This window comes from Cebus imitator, unplaced genomic scaffold (assembly GCF_001604975.1).
Source record: "Cebus imitator isolate Cc_AM_T3 unplaced genomic scaffold, Cebus_imitator-1.0 Scaffold79, whole genome shotgun sequence".
Classification (NCBI taxonomy): domain Eukaryota; kingdom Metazoa; phylum Chordata; class Mammalia; order Primates; family Cebidae; genus Cebus; species Cebus imitator.
This window is the reverse complement of record NW_016107394.1, coordinates 1819052-1838493: the sequence shown is the minus strand read 5'-3', so window position 1 is coordinate 1838493 and position 19442 is coordinate 1819052. Positions and strand designations below refer to the sequence as shown.

Sequence of the window (19442 nt, the reverse complement as noted above, 5' to 3'; positions counted from 1 at the left end):
AAAACTTAATCTCCAATGCAATCGTATTAAGCAGTGGATGGAACCTTCAGGAGGTGATCAGGTCATAAAGGTATAGACCTCATGAATGGGATTAGCACCCTTAGGAAAGTGGCTTTAGGGAGGCTGTGGTGTCCCTTCCACCATGTGAGGACACTGCAACAAGGAGCGTCTGAAGCACAAAGCCCTTACCAGACATCGAATCTGTTGGCACTTTGGCTTTAGACTTCCCAGCCTCCAGAACTGTGAGCAATTTTTTTTTTGAGACACTCTCACTATGTCACCTAGACTGGAGTGCAGTGGTGTGACCTCAGCTCACTGCAAACCTCCACCTCCCAGGTTCAAGCGATTCTCCTGCCTCAGCCTCCCAAGTAGTGGGATTACTGGCGCCTGCAACCATGCCCAGCTAATTTTTTATATTTTTAGTAGAAAAAGGATTTCACCTTGTTGGCCAGGCTGGTCTCAAACTCCTGGTCTCAAGTAATCCACCCACCTCGGCCTCCCAAAGTGCTGGGATTACAGGCATGAGCCACTGTACCCGGCCAAATTTCTGTTGTTTATAAATTACCCAGTCTAAGGTATTTTATTATAGCAGCCCAAAAGGACCAAACCACTCCCCCCACCCCCATTCCAAAACACTATCATCTCCCATCTGGACTATTACAATAGCCTCCTAACCTCTCATTGAGTCACCTCCTACAATCCATTCTTCTCAAAGCAGCCAGAAAAATATTTTTAAAAATGTACATCAGCTCATATCACTCCCATTCTCATTATACTCTCAATAAAATTCAACATGTACCAGCAGCTACAAGTCCTTATAAATCTAACCTTGCCAGACTCCTTGACCTCATTCGGCACTATTTTTCTTTGCTAACTATGATCTGTCGCACTGGCTTTTTAGTCCCAGGACATGCCTTGCTCCCTCCCATGCATTTGTACTTGCTTCTGCCTCCACTTGAAACATACCTGCTTCCAAATCTCAAAAGTGCTAGGTCTTCACCATTCAGGTCTTGGTTCAAATAGCAGCTCTTCAGAGGCCTTCCATAACCACCCTATTTAAAGTAGCCCTTCTCTTCTAGTCATCTTTATCATATTACATTACTTTTCTCAAAGCACTTTTCACCATCTGGAGTTATCCTGTTTATTTGTTATGTATTCATTAATTGTTTTACCACATTAGAAACCAAACTTAGTATGAGCAAGGACCTCGGTTGTCTTGTTCACTGATGAATTACTGGGACCTAGAAAAATGTCTGACATTGAACTCACAAGTACTTGAAAAAGGAAATAACGAATATATAATACAGACTATAAACTTAATAAATTTTACTGAATACGTGAATGAATTAATTAGGGAGATAAATAGAAAGGGCATAACACAATAAGGGAAAGCACTGGTACTTAACATTTTTATAACTGCTCACTTTTCTCCAACCTTATTGTCTTTGCTCAAGCTCAGGTCCACATCATCTCACTCCTTTTAATACCTCCTAACTGTTCTTCTTTTCCCAACCTGATCCCTCCAAAAGTAACTTCCAAACTTCAACTAGACTTGATCATTCTGAGACACAGATCTAAACATGCCACTCCTCTGCTCAAGACTCTTCAGTGGCTCCCTACAGCCTAAGCTTTTTAGTACAGTGTTAAAGGGGCCTCTTCAGCCATGTCACGCACTGCTATCCCTTTACATTTTACCTAAACTCCAGTCATACAGAACTTCACACAGTTCCAAGAAGATTCCACGTTGTTCAACATCTCTAAGCCTTGCATATCTTTTCATTTTGCTGGACAGCTCACTCTTCCTTACCTCACTGACTCTGACTATCTATTGAACTCAAACTTAATCCTCAAGAACAAACTCAAGCGTCTTCTCTGTTAAGTCTTTAAGGATTCCCAAAGCAGAGTTAATCACTCCCTCTTTAGCATCATCACAGTACTTAACACATGCCGACACTATACTACAACGATCTGTTCCCATGTCTGGTTTACAGGTATTGATCGACTTACGACCTATGCAACTTACAACCATTCGACTTTACGACCACAATCGCTAGCCACGACTGCTCTGCTGTAGATTTTTGGAAACACTACAACATTTTGATGTGTATCAGGAATATCGCTACCGCCTGGGAGGCTATGATGACAAAGTGCATAAATGGCATCTGGAAAAATTGTGTTAAGCGCTATGTTAATGATTTTGACGGATTTAACAGTGAACATGAACTTGAAACGATTTGGGAAAAAATAGTAAAACTCGCTAAAGACCTTTCTTTGGAGTGTGAAATGGAAGATGTCGCAGAATTGCTAGACAAAGAATCCGGAGAACTTACAAATGAAGAGCTAATCGAACTGGAAGAAGAAAGAGTGGCAGAAGAAGAAAGAAGAGAAGCAGAGAAAGAAGAGGAGGAGCCAGAAAAAAAGTTCACCACTAAGGGATTATCAGATGGTTTATCTTTACTAAATAAACTTCTTATACATTTCGAAGCAATGGACCCAAACATCGAACGATTTGCAAGGATTGAACGGATGGCGCACAATGTGTTTCGTCCGTATCGTGAAATTTATGAAGAAAAAAAGAAACATACAATTCAGACAAAGCTCACCATGTTTATGAAAAAACCAACTCCGGTAACCCCAACTGCTGCCTCAGATGATGACATCAACGATCCGCAGCCAAGCACCAGCGGCCAATAAAATGTTTCATACATGTTTATATATTTTGATATGTTTTGCAATTGGGAAAATGTTTCCTATGGTATTTTTTTACACCTGTATTTTGTATTTTTGTATGCACCTGTATTTTGTAATTTTGCATGTTTTGCAAATATTAAACCAGTTGTACCGGTAATGCAGTGTTTCACTTAAACCTGACGAATGTAAAAATAAGAAACAAAATGGTGTAGAGATGATACAAATGGCATAAAATGAACAGAAAATTATGATATATAACAATGAAAGAAAATTATGATAAAATATGACTTAAAGATTTTTATAACATCATTTCACAGTACTGTACATATAGCCTACTCAACTTACGACCAAATCGTGTTACGACCAGTCTGTCGAAACCAATTGTGGTCGTAAGTCGAGCACTAGCTGTACCTCATGAGACTATTAATCTCCTGAAAGCAGGAGCCACATCTTCATCTTTGTGTCCCCAGCACAGTATCTGGCATGTATCAGCACTCAATAATTGGTGACTGAAGGAATGAATAAATGTATCCAAGCTCCTTGGCCTGGCCTTCAAAAACCTCAGGTTGGCCCAACCTAACTTTTTAAATTTAGCTCTTACTCTTCTCTTACTTGCTAATCACAAATATATACACATTTCTCAACATTTATTTGGGGCGTTCATTCCTGATGCTCTAATGAAATTCAAATCATCCATGAAGGCCCAACTCAAATGGCTCCCTCTCCATGAAATCTTCCCTAGCCATACCAATGAGAGGGACTTTCTTCCCCTACAGTACTTTGATTTTTCTACTGGAAAAAAAACATTTAGTACTTCTTATTTTAGAATTATAGCCACTACCTTTCCAACTGGACTACAACTTATTTTTCTAACTATACTGTAAATTCCCTGAATGCAAGAAACATGGTTTTCCCCTGACCCAAATCCCTAACATAGTGACTTGCACAAAGCATACATTTATCAGTAAATATGTCATTAGAATCATATGCTTAAGGATTGGAGATTTCATGTCTTTATTCCTTCATACATATGCTTTTACCTTGGCCTAAACTGGCCTCCTATCAATATGGTAAACTTTTAAGAATCAGCCTAAATGCCATATCCTCTCTGAATTCTTCTCTAACACTCCTGAATAGGCTTAAGCACTCATTCTTCTGTACACCTATGGTATCCTGTACATAATTTATAACTCCACTCATCATACTATATTTTCATTATCACTTGATGGGTTCCTCTCCCAACTAGACCATAACCTCCTTAGAGCAGAGATAGTCTCTTTATCCATTTATTAATTCCCAAGACTAAAAAGAGTACCTGGCATAATTAAGTGCACAATAAATACATAGTGACTTCTGAAAACAGTGAATCCTTCAGGATGGTTAGGAACAGAAAAAGAAAAAAAAGTAAGAAAATAGTGAACCCATGTTATAGTGTAAACCAGCAACAGTGTACACTGTAACATGAAGACATAGAGTTGCATTACCATGTTCAAATCCCACCTCCACTTACAAGCTGTGTGACCCTGAATAAATTACTTCTCTGTCTCTCAGTTTTTCTCATCTGGAAAATGAAGATCATAACAGCATTAAAACAGAATTAGCTCTTCCTCTTCCAGTAAGCAACCTAAGATGATCTGTGAAAATGGCTATTAACTTAACCCAGCACACCCCACAAAATCATGCAAATCAAGATATTAAAATCTTCATATTCACTTTAAGGAGACTCAAGAAACTGCCCAGGCCAATGGGGTGCAGGGAGGTTGGGGGGTATGCAAATCCAGAAAGCCACAAAGTATCTGAAGGATGTCACTTTATAGAAGCAATGTAAACCAATCCATTGTTACAACTGTGGAGTCAGTAAATGTGCCTAAGCCAAACAGTGAGGCTGGGCACACGATTGGTAGCCCAAAAAGAGTGAATTTTTGCTGTACAAGCTTTAAAATGCAGAGTAATGCTGAACTTTAGAGTTTAGATGAGCCAGGCATGGTGACTCACCTGTAATCCCAGCACTTTGGGAGACCAAGGTGGGCAGACCACCTGAGGTAAGGAGTTCGAGATCAGCCTGGCCAACATGGTGAACCTCCGTCTCTACAAAAATACAAAAATTAGCCAGGCATGATGTCGGGTGCCTGTAATCCCAGCTACTGGGAAGGCTGAGGTGGGAAAATCACTTGAACTCAGGAGGCAGAGGTTGCAGTGAACCTCTGAGATCACACCATTGCACTCCAGCCTGGGCAACAGAGCGAGGCTCCGTCTCAAAGGAAAACAAAACAAAAAAAAAGGGTTTAGGTGTATTAATAGATTATCTAGTCATCGAACACATCCAGGTGCATGAAGCACCCAAGATGCACTGCCATACTTACAGAGCTCAAGACCAAATTAACCTAGACGTGAGCGCCCCTGCCACAGAGATGATCCTTACCAAAAAAGGAAAAAATGTTGCTTAACCAGAAGAGGTGGTTGCACAGAAGAAACTGATGAAACAAAAACTTACGGTAGAATAAATTCAGGATAAAATAAATTCAAATAAAAGGTTTCTTAAAATAATTAAGAAGTTATACATGTAAAATGCTTAGTTTACTGCCTGGCACATGGTATGCACTAAAAAAGTTAGCTATTATTGTTATAGTTAAAACAGGAGAAAAGGCTTTCTGCAGGGCACTAAATGACAAGCTCAGAGACAATTAGGCTCAATCCTATGGGCAACAGGGAGGAAAATGTTACATGAGGCTTCTAAGTAACAAAATGCATTGAGTTATTGATAACACCCTGTGAAAGAAGGACAAAATGAACCAAAAACTTTGGCAAGGCTTATGCTCTCTGCTTCCCTTTTCCCCAGTTTCTCTCTAGCTGCCCGTGGCCAAAAGCCCATGGCCATGATCCAGCATCCTCTTGGGAAAGCTGCACTTTAGAGGGAACTAATGAGCTTGTGTTTACCTACAGATTTTTCTCTGAGGAGCAGAGGTAACAAATGACTTCAAGGAGGGAAAACAAAAAGAAATAACATGGAGATGAGAAATGGCACTAGATGGATTATGCTGGGTTGGCTTCCATGGAGTAAGCTTTCAGACCAAACAAAGCCAGGGGTACTGGGCCTACATCCCCCAGAGGCATTCTCTGGCAGTGTTAGTGCCATGGCAAGTCAGAGATGCAAAAAAGCAGAATCTGGGAAAAGGTACAATGAGGACTAAAAAGTTGAAGCAATACAGAAATAAGAATCGAATCCAATCTGAAGGACACTGCAACAGAGGCATTCAAAGGAATAGGCTGACCATGGAACAATTAGCTCGCTATCATTGGAGGGGTTCACATACACACTGCTGACCATTTTTGGGGGATGTTCAACATGGGTGTATGGACTAGATTTAAGACACAAGTTCAAATATAAAAATTAGGTGTGGGTGGTGGCGGTGCCTGTAATCCCAGCTACTCCACAGGCTGAGGAAGGAGAATCGCTTGAACCCAGGAGGCGGAGGTTGCAGTGAGCCAAGATCGCACCACTCTACTCCAGTGTGGGTGAACAGAGAGAGACTCCGTCTCAAAACAAGGAAAAAGAAATTCAAGTTCAATAAATATCTGAATACTCCATGCTAGTCACTGTGTAAGATTAGGTGCTGAAAATACAGAGATGAAAAAAATGATAACGTGCAGTCAGTCCCCTCAAGGATAATGTACAGTCCCGTCTAATGGAAGAGACAATATGACATGGTAAGCGCTAACGGAAATCTGTACAGGGCTCTATGGGAGCAGAAAGCAGTGCCAATGACTCACTGGTAAGGAGTAATGTGGCATTAATTTAAATGAATCCAATAAAAATATTTCATAAGCAGTTTACAAACAAATACTGGTAGGGGATATTATGTTATTTCCAGAACAGACAGTACACGGTCTAGTCAACCTTTGCAATTTAGTCAACATTCCCTTTTTCCTTAACAGAATCCACACCTACAAGCATTCTCATTCATTCAGTAAATATATTGATATGAGCTATGTGCCAAGCACTGATCAAGGCACTGAGGAATGTACAAAGATGAGATAGTCCTTGCACTCAAAGAATGAAAACATTCCTCTTCATCTTCACCTTTCCTTCCCGTCTCTCCTAACCCCTTTACTGACCAATTGATATCTTAAATTCCTTCTGGAAGTAGATGAGTTATTAAATCATAACAAAGAAGCGACCTGCAAAAAAAAGCAAAAGTGAGCTGGGGATGACAGGTATTGGAATTGGAATTCAAATGGGAATCTGCCAGGGTATCTGTCAGAGCATGAGGCTCTGACTGCATTCCAAAGTCAAAGGTGGTGGAATTACAGGTTATATGTAAGCCTTTTTGTCTACTCCTTCCCCATCACCATTTTTTCTTCTGTCATCCCAGTATTAATTATTAGCATAGATTATTAAGAATAATTATATACCAGGCACAGCAGCTCACACCTGTAATCCCAGCACTTTGGAAGGCCAAGGAGGGTGGATCATGAGGTCAGGAGATCGAGACCATCGTGAAACTAAAAATACAAAAAATTAGCCGGGCGTGGTGGCATGCACCTGTAGTCCCAGCTACTTGGGAGGCTGAGGCAGGAGAATCGCTTGAACTCAGGAGACGGAAGTTGCAGTGAGCCAAGATCACACCACTGTACTCCAGTCTGGGCAATAAAGCAAGACTCCTTATCAAAAAAAAAGAAAAATTATACCTTCATTCAATCAGTCATTCACTAGTATTTACTGAGTACCTGATGAGAGTTATAAGAAACATGGCCAAAATAAAACTCTGGGATCCAAGTCTTTCAAAGCTGCAAGAGATCTCAAAGGTCACCTAGTCCAAACCTATCATTTCACAGATGAAAAACTGAGGTACAGAAAAACTGGAATCATTCCTGAGTTCACATATTTACACATTTATTGAGTCATACTCTATGCCAGGCACAAGGGAATATAAGAATGAATAGCCCTTCTTTTCAAGGAGAACACAATGTGGTGAGAAAGACAAACACCATGACTCCAGTTAAATCACCTCCAGAAAGGAAGACCCAAATGTACACAATGGAAATGTCTACGGTAGAACAGGATGGGCAGTACAGAGTACTCATACTGTCCACTGTGGTTAACAGCACAAGCACTGAAGTAGTCTTGGATTTGAACCCCAGTTCTGTCACTTACCTGGCTGTATAACATTGGGCAAGTTACTTAAATTCTCCATGCCTCAGTTTCCACATCTATAGAACGGGATAATAATAGTACATATCTTATAAGATCATGGCATTAAATTCAACAATGAATCTAACGTCCCGGCGCGGTGGCTCATGCCTGTAATCCAAACACTTTGGGAGGCCAAGGCAGGCGGATCGCTTGAGTCCAGGAGTTCAAGACCAGCCTGAGCAACACGGTGAAACTGTCTCTACAAAAAATTAGCCACATACGTTGGTGCACACCTGTGGTCCCAGCTATTTGGCAGGCTGAGGTGGGAGAATCGTTTGAGCCTAGGAGGCTGAGGTTGCACTAAGCAAAGATCGCTCCACTGTAGTCCAGCCTGGGTGACAGAGCAAGGCTGTCTCAAAAAAAAAAAAAAAAAAAAAAAAACCAAAAAAAAAAAAAAAAAAAAAAAAAAAAAAGGAATGCATCTAAAACACGTGGCACAGGACTTGGTACAGAATAAGTAATCTATATTACTTCACCCTCAGCACTCTTTTCTGCTAAGCCCTGGCCTCAGAATCCTTCTCAACACAGGCTTCTAAGCATCTATGATCAGGTGGCTGTCTCTGAGATAAAACAAGTCTGCTATTCCTAGTCTAGAATATAAGCCCACTGTTTACTACTCTATGTTTGTTTCCCCACTACACTATGCCACCACTCGTTTTACATGCCTAAAAAAATCCAGAGGTAGTCAGATATCCAAGATTAAACTTCAGTCACATATGCCTTGATCCCTCAATAAGATCTTGGCTTGGGCCGGGCGTGGTGGCTCACGCCTGTAATTCCAGCACTTTGGGAGGCCGAGGCGGGTGGATCACAAGGTCAAGAGATCGAGACCATCCTGGTCAACACGGTGAAACCCCGTCTCTACTAAAATTACAAAAAATTAGCTGGGCATGGTGGCGCGTGCCTGTAGTCCCAGCTACTCGGGAGGCTGAGGCAGGAGAATTGCCTGAACCCAGGAGGCGGAGGTTGCGGTGAGCCGAGATCGCGCCATTGCCCTCCAGCCTGGGTAACAAGAGCGAAACTCCATCTCAAAAAAAAAAAAAAAATAAGATCTTGGCTTGGACCAAAAATATCTAGAGAAAAAAATCCCTGGCAACAAGGAACATTTACTAAATGTCTATAGGGAGACGACCACAGGAGAAAGAACAAACACTCAAAAAAATAGTGATAACTGCCTGAAGAAGCAAGGGATGGGAACTTCCACAGTCTGCCTGCTGTGGGTTTACGAACCTAGCTGGGAAGAGGAGATGTAATACTGACTGCCACTACCTCCTTGATGTACCCACTGTACCCATCCCACTATCACAGCACCTGTGACACATTTTTCATGTATTTATCACTCTACTCATACCAGTGTGTGAACTTTTTGAGGGCAATTACCACACTTTATCTATCTTGGTATTATCAGGCACACCGAAGTGGCTGGCACACAAGGTGTTTCAGAAGTTTGAGGACTCAGTTGAGAATGAGGAAACAAACTTAAACAGAGACAACCATAAAAGGCAGGGGAGAAAGGTATCAGTGTAGATCAGAATAGTCCAAGAAGCCAAGGGAACTAGAACCTTAAAGGGCAGGTAGAATTTCGAAAGGCAGTAAGGGAAAAGAAAGGTATTCTAGGCAGACAGGACAGCACCAACAACACCTGGCAGTAATAAGAAACAGTACAGAGAGGGCTGGAGCCAAGAAGAGTTAGAGACGATTTCATCCAATAATTCAATTCTCATAGGAATATTGTAAACATTTAATTAAAAAGCATACTGTATACTATTAGGCAGAGGAGCTGGCAAATCACAAACATCCACTAAATGGTGGCTATTATACTATTAATCAAAAATAATGGACCGGACGTGGTGGCTCACACCTGTAATCCAAGCACTTTGGAGGCCAAGGAGGGTGGATCACCTGAGGTCAGGAGTTCAAGACCAGCTTGACCAACATGGTGAAACCCCGTCTTTAAAAAAAAAAAAAAAAAAATGATTATCAAATACTTATTGGGTACCTACTGTATGCCAGGAACATGCTGAGTGAAGAGAATACAATGGTGAGCAAGATACACTTGGACTCTACTCTCTCATGAAGCTTACAGTCTAGTGGGGAAGGCAGACAATTTTATAATAACACTTGGTGGGGTTGGCCTAGGCAAAGCACAGATGGGCTGAGGGGACATAAAATGGGGTCACCCAATCAGTGGACTGTACCAGAAAAATCCTTGCTTTTCAAAGGGTGGCTTCAAGCACCTTAGGGGTTCTGTTGAATCCATTCAAGAATCACAAGGCTTCAGAGTGACATTTTGTTTGAATAAAAGGTTTCATGACTAAATAAAGGTTTAAAAACCACCAATCTAGTACAATTCTCCTCTTTCAACAGGAAAAAAACAGGGCCAAAGAGAGGTAAATTGTTCACTTGAGGCAATAATATTAATACTTCAAGTTAGCTGCAGGCTAGAATACCTGCTTTGAACTTCAGCTTGAGCTGGAAATTCCTCACTGATCTGCATGATCTCACATCATTTTGGCAGATAAACAGGCCTTGGGAGTGGACACATTCAGATTCACAGGCACTAGCCAGGCAATGCCCTGGCTGGCCCTATTGGGTATTAAAGTGTTTTTCTACCTTAATTCCCACGCTAGCTTTCTGTGCCAAAAAGATGCATCTAATTCCTCTCAGAGGTTGGCTGGCCTCCCCTTTGAGGGGGGAAATCACTGCCTCCAGGAATAGATTGGCTTCTGGGGCACCAAACTGGTACCCACATCTTATCCTACCAGTATCTCTAGCATGCTGTACTTTGGCAGGCTGAGACACAGAACTGAGCTTAGGCAGTCATTATGGCCAGTTTAATACCTGACCTGAGTTGGCTAGGCCCATCTCTCTCTCTTCTCCTTAACTACCAATGGGCTAATCATTCCTCCTAAACAGGGGTTCAGCAGAATCCAGTTATCAGTAAGTTAAAGAACCTGTATGGAAAAACTAATATTCTTTTGATTAACCCTCATTTTGATCCTCTCAGGGATGAAATGCTGCTTTATGTTTTGAAAATGGAACTTTTTGGCTGAGCATGGTGGCTCACACCAATAATCCCAGCACTTTGTGAGGCTGAGACAAGAGGATCACCTGAGGTCAGGAGTTTGAGACCAGCGTGGCCAACATGGTAAAACCCTGTCTCTACTAAAAACACAAAAATTAGCTAGGCATGGTGGTGGGCACCTGTAATCCAAGCTACTTGGGAGGCTGAGACAGGAGAATTGCTTGAACTAGGAGGCGGAAGTTGCAGTGAGCCAAGACCGTGCCATTGCACTCCAGCCTGGGCAAGAAGGGCGAAACTCCGTCTCAAAAACAAAAAGAAAAAAGAAAATGGAACTTTTGTACACAAAGAAAAGGGTTTGGGTCTTTAGAATAGAAGAGAAACAAACACTCTGGAATCTGGAAATGTGGGTTTAAGTGTTTGTGACACCACCTGGTAGTCCCAAAACCCTTGGCGTATCTCAAATCCTCTGAACCTCAGCTTCCTCAATCACAAATAGGGAATACTAATAAAACCTTCCTCACAAATGTGAGATTCAAAATGCTCTTTGGAATCACAGCCACTTATCATAGTATCAATGTTTACATACAATTAAGACTATACAATTTTAAATTACCTACCCCTAAAGCACAAATAGTGGAGTAAGAAATGGAACCCAGGAGCTCAGATAGCATAGGCCAACCTCAGTATAGCTTAGGCAGGCCTGGATCAGCAGCTGTACTTCCCCACTCACAAACTGTGGAATCCTAGGAAAGTTCCTTAGCCTCTCTGAGCCTCAGTATCATTTATCAAATGGGGTTAACTTCATCTAATTCCCAGGCCGACTGTTAGTAATAAATAAGATGATGCAGGTAAAGGGTTTTAAACAGAGGCTGCTGTATGGTAAGGGCTGAATAAACAGTAGCCTTTTCTACTGGTAGCTCTTTTCCCAAGTCCTCTTTTCTATTTATTCCTCTAAAGGAAGAAGCCATTAACAAAGCCTAAATTACCTGTCAACTTCTAGAGAAAGCATTAATGAAACCAGACAAAAAAACGAGAAAAGGAATATGAATGAATGCTATTCCAAATTACGTATCATGCTAATAGCATCTAATATTGGAAAACATAGGTATAATATCCTATATTCCCAAGAAGTAGAAACTCCAACTTAGCCAGGCTACCTATTACCCTATTAAAATCTGGGCTCCACAATAGAGTCTATCAACCAAACAAAGTGCTACAGAGAGGGTAACGCTGACGCCACATGTAAACCACTGCTCTTTCGTAAACCCAACCTTTTTCAGCTCAAACCCATCTCTATCATAAAGACTTTACCGACTCCCCCTAGCAGACTCAAAGCGCTTATCTCTTGTGCCCCACTGCATTTGTTACACGTCTCCATTACAGCAATTATCTAGTATTATAATATGCTATTTGCATGTCTCTTCACTCAGCTGTAAATTGATAAAGATACTGTTTTACTTATCTTTGAATTCTCAGTGCATGACACACGGTAGACCCCATAATTACATGTTAAATGACGAATTTCACCTTCTCTTTCACAAGCTAAGGCTGCAAAGAAACAGCTGGAGAGGCCTGGCGTGGTGGCTCACGCCTGTAATCCAAGCACTTTGGAGGCCAAGGCGGGTGGATCACCTGAGGTTGGGAGTTCAACACCAGCCTGGCCAACATGGTGAAACCTTGTCTTGAAGAAAAAGAAACAGCTGGAGAGACATTAGTAGAAACTTGAATACAAACTAAGGCCCGACCAGACCTCTGTTATTTTTGCAGCTTGAAGGGATGACTGTTCCTGCTTCTCATAGCTTACTTTCTCAAACATACAACAACAAAAAAGATAGAACCAGTCCACGCAGCATTTCCAGACAACAAATCATACTTTTTCTCAGAAAATGAAACAAGTAACAAGGTTTCTTGGATGAATGCTAGTGGTTTCATAAAAAGTTAACTTCTAGGCATGATACTCTGCAAAATCTATTATACTACTAGAAGCTCTTACGTCCTTAAAACAATAAAGAAAAGCTAAGAAACAAAATTTAAAAGTAACCAAATGAAAATGTTATTTTCACCGGGCGCAGTGGCTCACGCCTGTAATCCCAGCACATTGGGAGGCCGAGGCGGGTGGATCACGAGGTCAAGAGATCGAGACCATCCTGGTCAACATGGTGAAACCTCGTCTCTACTAAAACTACAAAAAATTAGCTGGGCATGGTGGTGCGTGCTTGTAATCCCAGCTACTCAGGAGGCTGAGGCAGGAGAATTGCCTGAACCTAGGAGGCGGAGGCTGCGGTGAGCCGAGATCGCGCCATTGCACTCCAGCCTGGGTAACAAGAGTGAAACTCTGTCTCAAAAAAAAAAAAAAAAAAATGTTATTTTCTTGGCCAGGTGTGGTGGCTCATGCCTATAATCCCAGCACTTTGAGAGGACAAGGTGGGCAGATCACCTGAGGTCAGGAGTTCAAGGCCAGCCTGACCAATGGAGAAACCCCCGTCTTGACTAAAAACACAAAAAATTAGCCGGGTGTGGTAGTGCATGCTTGTAATCCCAGCTACTCAGGAGGCTGAGGCAGGAGAATCGCTTGAACCTGGGAGGCAGCAGTTACAATGAGCCGAGATCATACCATTGCACCACAGCCTGGGCAATAAGATCGAAACTCCATCTCAAAAGAAAAGAAAATGTTATTTTCTCTTCTGCCAAAACTTCTGCTCTTTATCTTGTTGAACCTTGACATATGTAACTAAAGCTTTCTTTGAGATATACATAAATGTCTCAAGGGAGAGCCCATAAATAAGAACTTCAATACAGTATTTACCCTTTCCAAAGTGCCTTCAAATATATCTCAATGAACCACAGCCAACTGTAATCACAGAAAAGTAAAAGCTAGGAGGGATCTTGGAGGTCATTTCCATAATCACCCCACCTAACCAACCAACACCTGTAGTCTCTAGTAATTGGGAGGCAGAGGACTACAACGTTTCTTTAAAAATTCCCCTGCTGTGATCACCTGTCGATTTCTCAGTCTCTTCCTCCTACCTTAATGATCCCAATCAGGTAATCCAACTCCTCCAGCTCATCCTACTACCAAGCAACAGTCTTCTTGCTTCCTAAGTCCACTTCTCCCTTTCTCTGAACCTCATCTTCAGTCATCCCCAATCCTCACCACTCTTCCCCCACCCAACACACAGCAAGGGGCCTCTCAGACTCTGACCCCTCAGAGATCTCACTGGCTCTATCTCTGACAACCAATTCCCTTCCTCCTATTCCTTTTTGCCGTCTCTGTCCATATGCTGGTACGTGCAAGATCACAAACGCCTCTAGCTATCAATTCTACAGCTTCAGAATCTTTTCATTTTCCTTTCTCACCCTACTAGACAGGTAAAGAGGACATACAATCTCAAGGAGCTCACCTTCAAGGAACTCTTAAGTCTAGAAGGAGAGAGAGACACTTATTTATCATTTAAGACTCAGCAACTACGGGAGACTTCCCTATCCCAAGCTGAACTGTTGCACTCTTCTCAGTGTCACGATTATGCCTCTAATGCAATACCTAGTCTTCTTGTCTGTCTCCCACCACTAGACTGTGGGCTCTTCAACGGAGGCACCCTTTGTCTCCCTAGCACTTGGCCCACGACCCGGAGCAAAGGTCATACTTAATGTTCATTAAGTGAATAAATGTACGAATTCAGGCAGACAATCATTCATTCATCCACCTGTTCCTTCATTCGTTGACCAAAACTTTACTGAGCCCGCATTAGATACAAGTCTTAGAATGTAAGGGTAAATAAAACAGTTCCTACTTTAAGATAACTCAAAGCTATACTACCAATGGATTAGCCCTCTTTTCCGGTCTGTGTCCCCAACCCCCATCCTAGGCTTAGACAGAGTCCTCTCTCACAGTGGAAGCCCGGCCTTCCCCTGCAAAAATTCACGCCCCTCCAACTCAAACTACCTCTCAGCCCTTCAGTCCTACCCTAAGACCCCCAGCTAGTAATCGCAAAATCTTAACACACCCACCCCTCCAACCTCTCTATCCTCCATCTCCACCCCTGAGGCTAAAGCAAGTCTTCCACTCCCAAGGCCGCCTCGGAGTCCCCAAGTCAGGAGTGCCTCTGACTTCCCTCTCCACGCACCCGCCCCCTAATCAGCTCCTTCCCTCTCAGGATCTTTCCCATCTCTCCTAAGACCCCTTCCTCCCGACACCTCACTGCCCCTCCCCTCAGCTTCAGACTGAGTCTCTCCTCGTCTCTCAACTCCGCTTACTTCATCCATCTCCCGTTCCACAGCAGCACCACCTCCAACCTCAACCTCCACCACTGCCGCCATCTTCACGGCTCGCCCCCACACCGCAGTCCCCGCGCGAGCCAGCTGCTTCCGCCGCTCAAGTGCTCCTAGCCAATGGGCGGCTTGGGCTTCAGCAGAGGGGGCGGGGCATCCAAACAGGCGGAGACTATCAGGGATCAGGAGGTTATCTACCTGCTGCACGTTTCAGGATCAAGGAGAGAGGAGTCCCGTGCCCTTCCAAGCTTCAGCAAGGGAGCGTTCTTGGAAAATGAGAAATTTGAATCGCATTGTTCTCAGTGCGACTATGTAACCAGTTCTTCTCTTTGGAGCGCCAAATGGGAGCGTTCCTAAACGGGCAACTTTCGCGACGCTCCCTCAGTCTCGGCTCCGTGGAGCGAGACGTGCGGACCAGGAACTACGTTTCCCAAGCTGCACTGAGGCTGACCCAGAAGTTTAAATTCCGCTCCCTCTACGAAAGAATTGTAGTGAGTGAAAATAAACATTAAAACACACGCAAATGTATTTTCCTGGCTGCAGCACCTGCCTTCTTGCCTCGGTAGGAATCATTTTCAAAAACAGCAGCTTCTTGAAGCCCCAGAATGCATTCCTGTGCTACGGAAGGCGGAAGAGCGTCTCTCGGGGTCATAAGGCGAAGGTCAGAGGGCCGAATTGGCGGGAGAAGAGATTGGTGGTCCACGATCGGAGGCAATGGTGGCTCCTTGAGGTCCACGGTCCCGGGTGAGGGGCGTTGGAATTTGTTGATGGGGAGGGGAGTGGCCGAGAGGGAGGAGTGGGTGGCCATCAAGGAAACGTACGGAGCAGCCTGTTCCGATGAACCGTGGAAGCAGCGATGCGACTTGAGCTCCTGAAACAGAGCTCAAGAGCCTTGTGGGTGGGACCTCCATGGCCCCCACATACAGCTTCTTACTTATGCTGTCAGGCGACTTCACACATCTCGGCACACCTTTCTACACCACATCCTGCGTCCCCAGTTCCTACCTTACCCTCCTTTTTATACACCATTCACTGCCCCATCCCCACGTATACCTTCGTAACTGACTTTTCAACACCCTGTGAACTCGTTACTTTGCAAGGCTGTAGCTCCAGCTCACACGCCTCTGGGCATCTGCCTGGATCTGTCTGGTGAAAGAAACTAGGATGGCCTGTGAGCCCATAGAACCCCTAGAAAAGTCAGCTTTATATTGGGACCAACGGGAAATTACAGGGTATTGTTTACATCATCTACGGGCATCTCATTTACTTAAAAATAATTATTTTTATTTTACAAAACTTAATAGGGAAATATTATAAAAACTGTACACCCATCACCCTAAATTGACTTGACATTATGATGTGTTTGCATACTCATTTTTTAAAAGCTAGACAATACAATGAAAGTTAAGTTTGGCCAGGCACGGTGGCTCACGCCTGTAATCCAGCACTTTGGGAGGCCAAGGCAGATGGATCACAAAATCAGTTCAAGAGCAGCCTGGCCAACATAGCGAAATCCTGTCTCTACTAAAAATACAAAAAAAAAATTTAGCTGGGCATGGTGGCGGGCACCTGTAATCCCAGCTACTTGGGAAGCTGAGGCAGGAGAATGGCTTGAACCCGGGAGGCGGAGGCTGCATTGAGCCTAGTTCGGGCCACTGCACTCCAGCCTGGGCGTCACAGCAAGACTCTGCCTCAGAAAAAAAAAAAAAAAAAAAAGATTACACTTGCATTTTCTATTCTCAAGCGCATCCTCTCCAGAAGCAACTATTATGAATTAGAATTAGCTGTGTGTTCTCCAATCCCTTTTTAAAAATTGTACATATCCATGACTATATAGTATTGTATTGTGTTTCATTTTGCTTTTTAATTTGAGTGCTTTTTGTTTTCTTTGAGACGGTGTCTCGCTTTGTCATCAAGGCTGGAGTGCAGTGATGCAACCTGGGCTCGCTGCAGCCTTCTCCTCCCAGGTTCAATCGATTCTCATGTCTCAGCCTCCCGAGTAGCTGGGACTATGGGCGCGCGCCACCATGCTTGTATTTTTAATAGAGATGGGGTTTCACCATGTTAGCCTGATCTCAAGTGAGCCTCCGCCTCCCAAAGTGCTGGGATTACAAGCTGAGCCACTGTGCCTGGCCTGAGTGATACAGGATCTGGCTCTGTTCCCCAGGCTGGAGTGCAGTGGCAAGATCTTGGCTCACTGCAGCCTCAATCTCCCGAGTAATTGGGACCACAGCTGTGCGCCACCATGCCCAGCTAATTTTTGTGTGTATTTGTAGAGAGGGGGTTTCACCACGTTGGCCAGGCTGTTCTCAAACTCCTGAGGTCCAGTGATCTGCCCTCCTCCACCTCCCAAAGTGCTGGAATTACAGGCTTGAGCAACCGTGCCCTTGTTACTAAGTGCTATTTTCTATGTATCATTATGTAACTTGATTATTTCACACTATATATTTTTTAAATTTTATAAATGGAGATGGGGTTTCACCATGTTGCCCAGGCTGGACTTGAACTCCTGGGCTCAAGCAGTTCACCTGCCTTGGCTTCCCAAAGTGCAGGGATTACAGGCATGAGCCACAGTGTCTGGCCATAATATTTTTGAAGCCTGTTCATGTTTACATATGTTTATGTCTAATTCATACTTTTAACTGTTGTGTAGTGCTGTATTGTGTGGTTTTATAAAATTTCATTTATTCGTTCCTCAATTGATGGACATTAGAGTTTTATAATTTTTGCATTTAGAAACACTGTATGTCTTTTTGTACACATACAAATAAATTAGCTACTAGCCAGATGTGCCTATTATATTCTTGAAATGTGGCCAGTCAGAATTGAGATGTGCTGAATGTGTTTCTGAGGGGGACCCATTTCCCCACATTGTAGCCAGTCATTTATATTATCAGACTTTTAAGTTTTTGCCAGTCCTAGAGGTGAGAAATTGTATTTGTAATTTCCTTATAGTACGGCAGGTTGAAGATTTTTTTACATGGGTTTTTGGCCATTCGGATTCCATCATATGTGAGTTGTCTGTTTATATTTTCTCCCCAGTTTCTGTCAGATTGCTTTCCCTTACTGATTTGTCATTTTAAAAAATACGTATTTTCTACGTGCTGTCAAAGTTTACATGTGTTGCAAAGATCTTTTTGTTAAGCATTTGTATTTTAACCTGGTTTGTGCCTTCTTACTGTTTTTCATATTTCTGTCTTTGATCCATTTGGGAATACAGATATTTTTTGAGACAGAGTCCCACTCTGTCACCCAGGCTGAAGTGCAATGGTGTGAGCACTGCTCACTGTAGCCTCCATCTCCCAAGCTCAAGCAAATCTTTCACCTCAGCCTTCTGAGTAGCTGGGACTATAGGCATGTGCCACCACACCTGGCAAATTTTTAAAAATATTTTGTAGAGATGGGGTCCCGCTATGTTGCTGGTCTTGAACTCCTGGGTTCAAGCAATCCTCCTGAGCCTCTGCCTCCCAGAGTACTGAGATTACAGGCGTAAGCCACTGTGCCCAGCCTTTTAGGTGTAATTATTTATTTTTATTTCATTTTATTTTTTGAGACAGAGTCTCAATCTGTCACTCAGGCTAGAGTGCAGAGGGGTGATCTTGGCTTACTGCAACCTTCGCCTCCCAGGTTCAAGCAATTATCCTGCCTCAGCCTCCCTGGTAGCTGGGATTACTGGCATGTGCCACCAGGCCCAGCTAATTTTTGTATTTTGAGTAGAGACAGGGTTTTTACTGACCATTTTGGCCAGGCTGGTCTTGAACTCCTGACTGCAAGTGATCCACCCACCTCAGCATCCCAGAGTGCTGGGATTACAGGTGTAAGCCATCTCACCCAGTCTAGGTATAATTCTTTAAATATGCTGTGAGGTAGGGATCTACTTTTATTTTGCTTCACATTGTCAACCAATTTCCTGAACATAACTTATTACTTTATTGTTTCTGACAGAAACATGATGTTGCTCTGAAGTGTGGGAGATCATGAGCATGACAAAAATCCACATCCTTAAAGAGCTCACTACTTAGTGAGGAGGCACACAGGGTAAAAAAGCAATTACCAGCCAGGCGCGGTGGCTCAAGCCTGTAATCCCAGCACTTTGGGAGGCCGAGGCGGGTGGATCACGAGGTCAAGAGATCGAGACCATCCTGGTCAACATGGTGGAACCCCGTCTCTACTAAAAATACAAAAAATTAGCTGGGCATGGTGGTGCGTGCCTGTAATCCCGGCTACTCAGGAGGCTGAGGCAGGAGAATTGCCTGAACCCAG

General features: G+C 43.2%; 2 protein-coding genes across 4 annotated transcripts in view; one reads left to right on the top strand and one right to left on the bottom strand.

The window, feature by feature from the left end:
- The window catches only part of RNF121 (ring finger protein 121), a 70257-nt gene extending 54674 nt beyond the window's left edge, over positions 1-15583 (bottom strand). Inside the window, exon 1 of one of the 3 annotated variants that reach the window (XM_017532886.1) lies at positions 15165-15583. In XM_017532886.1, coding sequence (XP_017388375.1) covers positions 15165-15227 — 63 coding nt within the window. In that variant the 5' untranslated portion in view covers positions 15228-15583. Of the gene's footprint in view, positions 1-759; positions 764-15164 lie in introns of those variants that run through there. The other 2 variants (XM_037740087.1, XM_037740086.1) reach the window with 2 other exon arrangements.
- Positions 15583-19442, top strand: part of LOC108307524 (short transient receptor potential channel 2) — a 48259-nt gene continuing 44399 nt past the window's right edge. The window contains exon 1 of the mRNA XM_037740060.1: positions 15583-15923. The gene's annotated coding sequence lies outside the window, so the exon portion shown is untranslated. The remainder of the gene's footprint in view (positions 15924-19442) is intronic.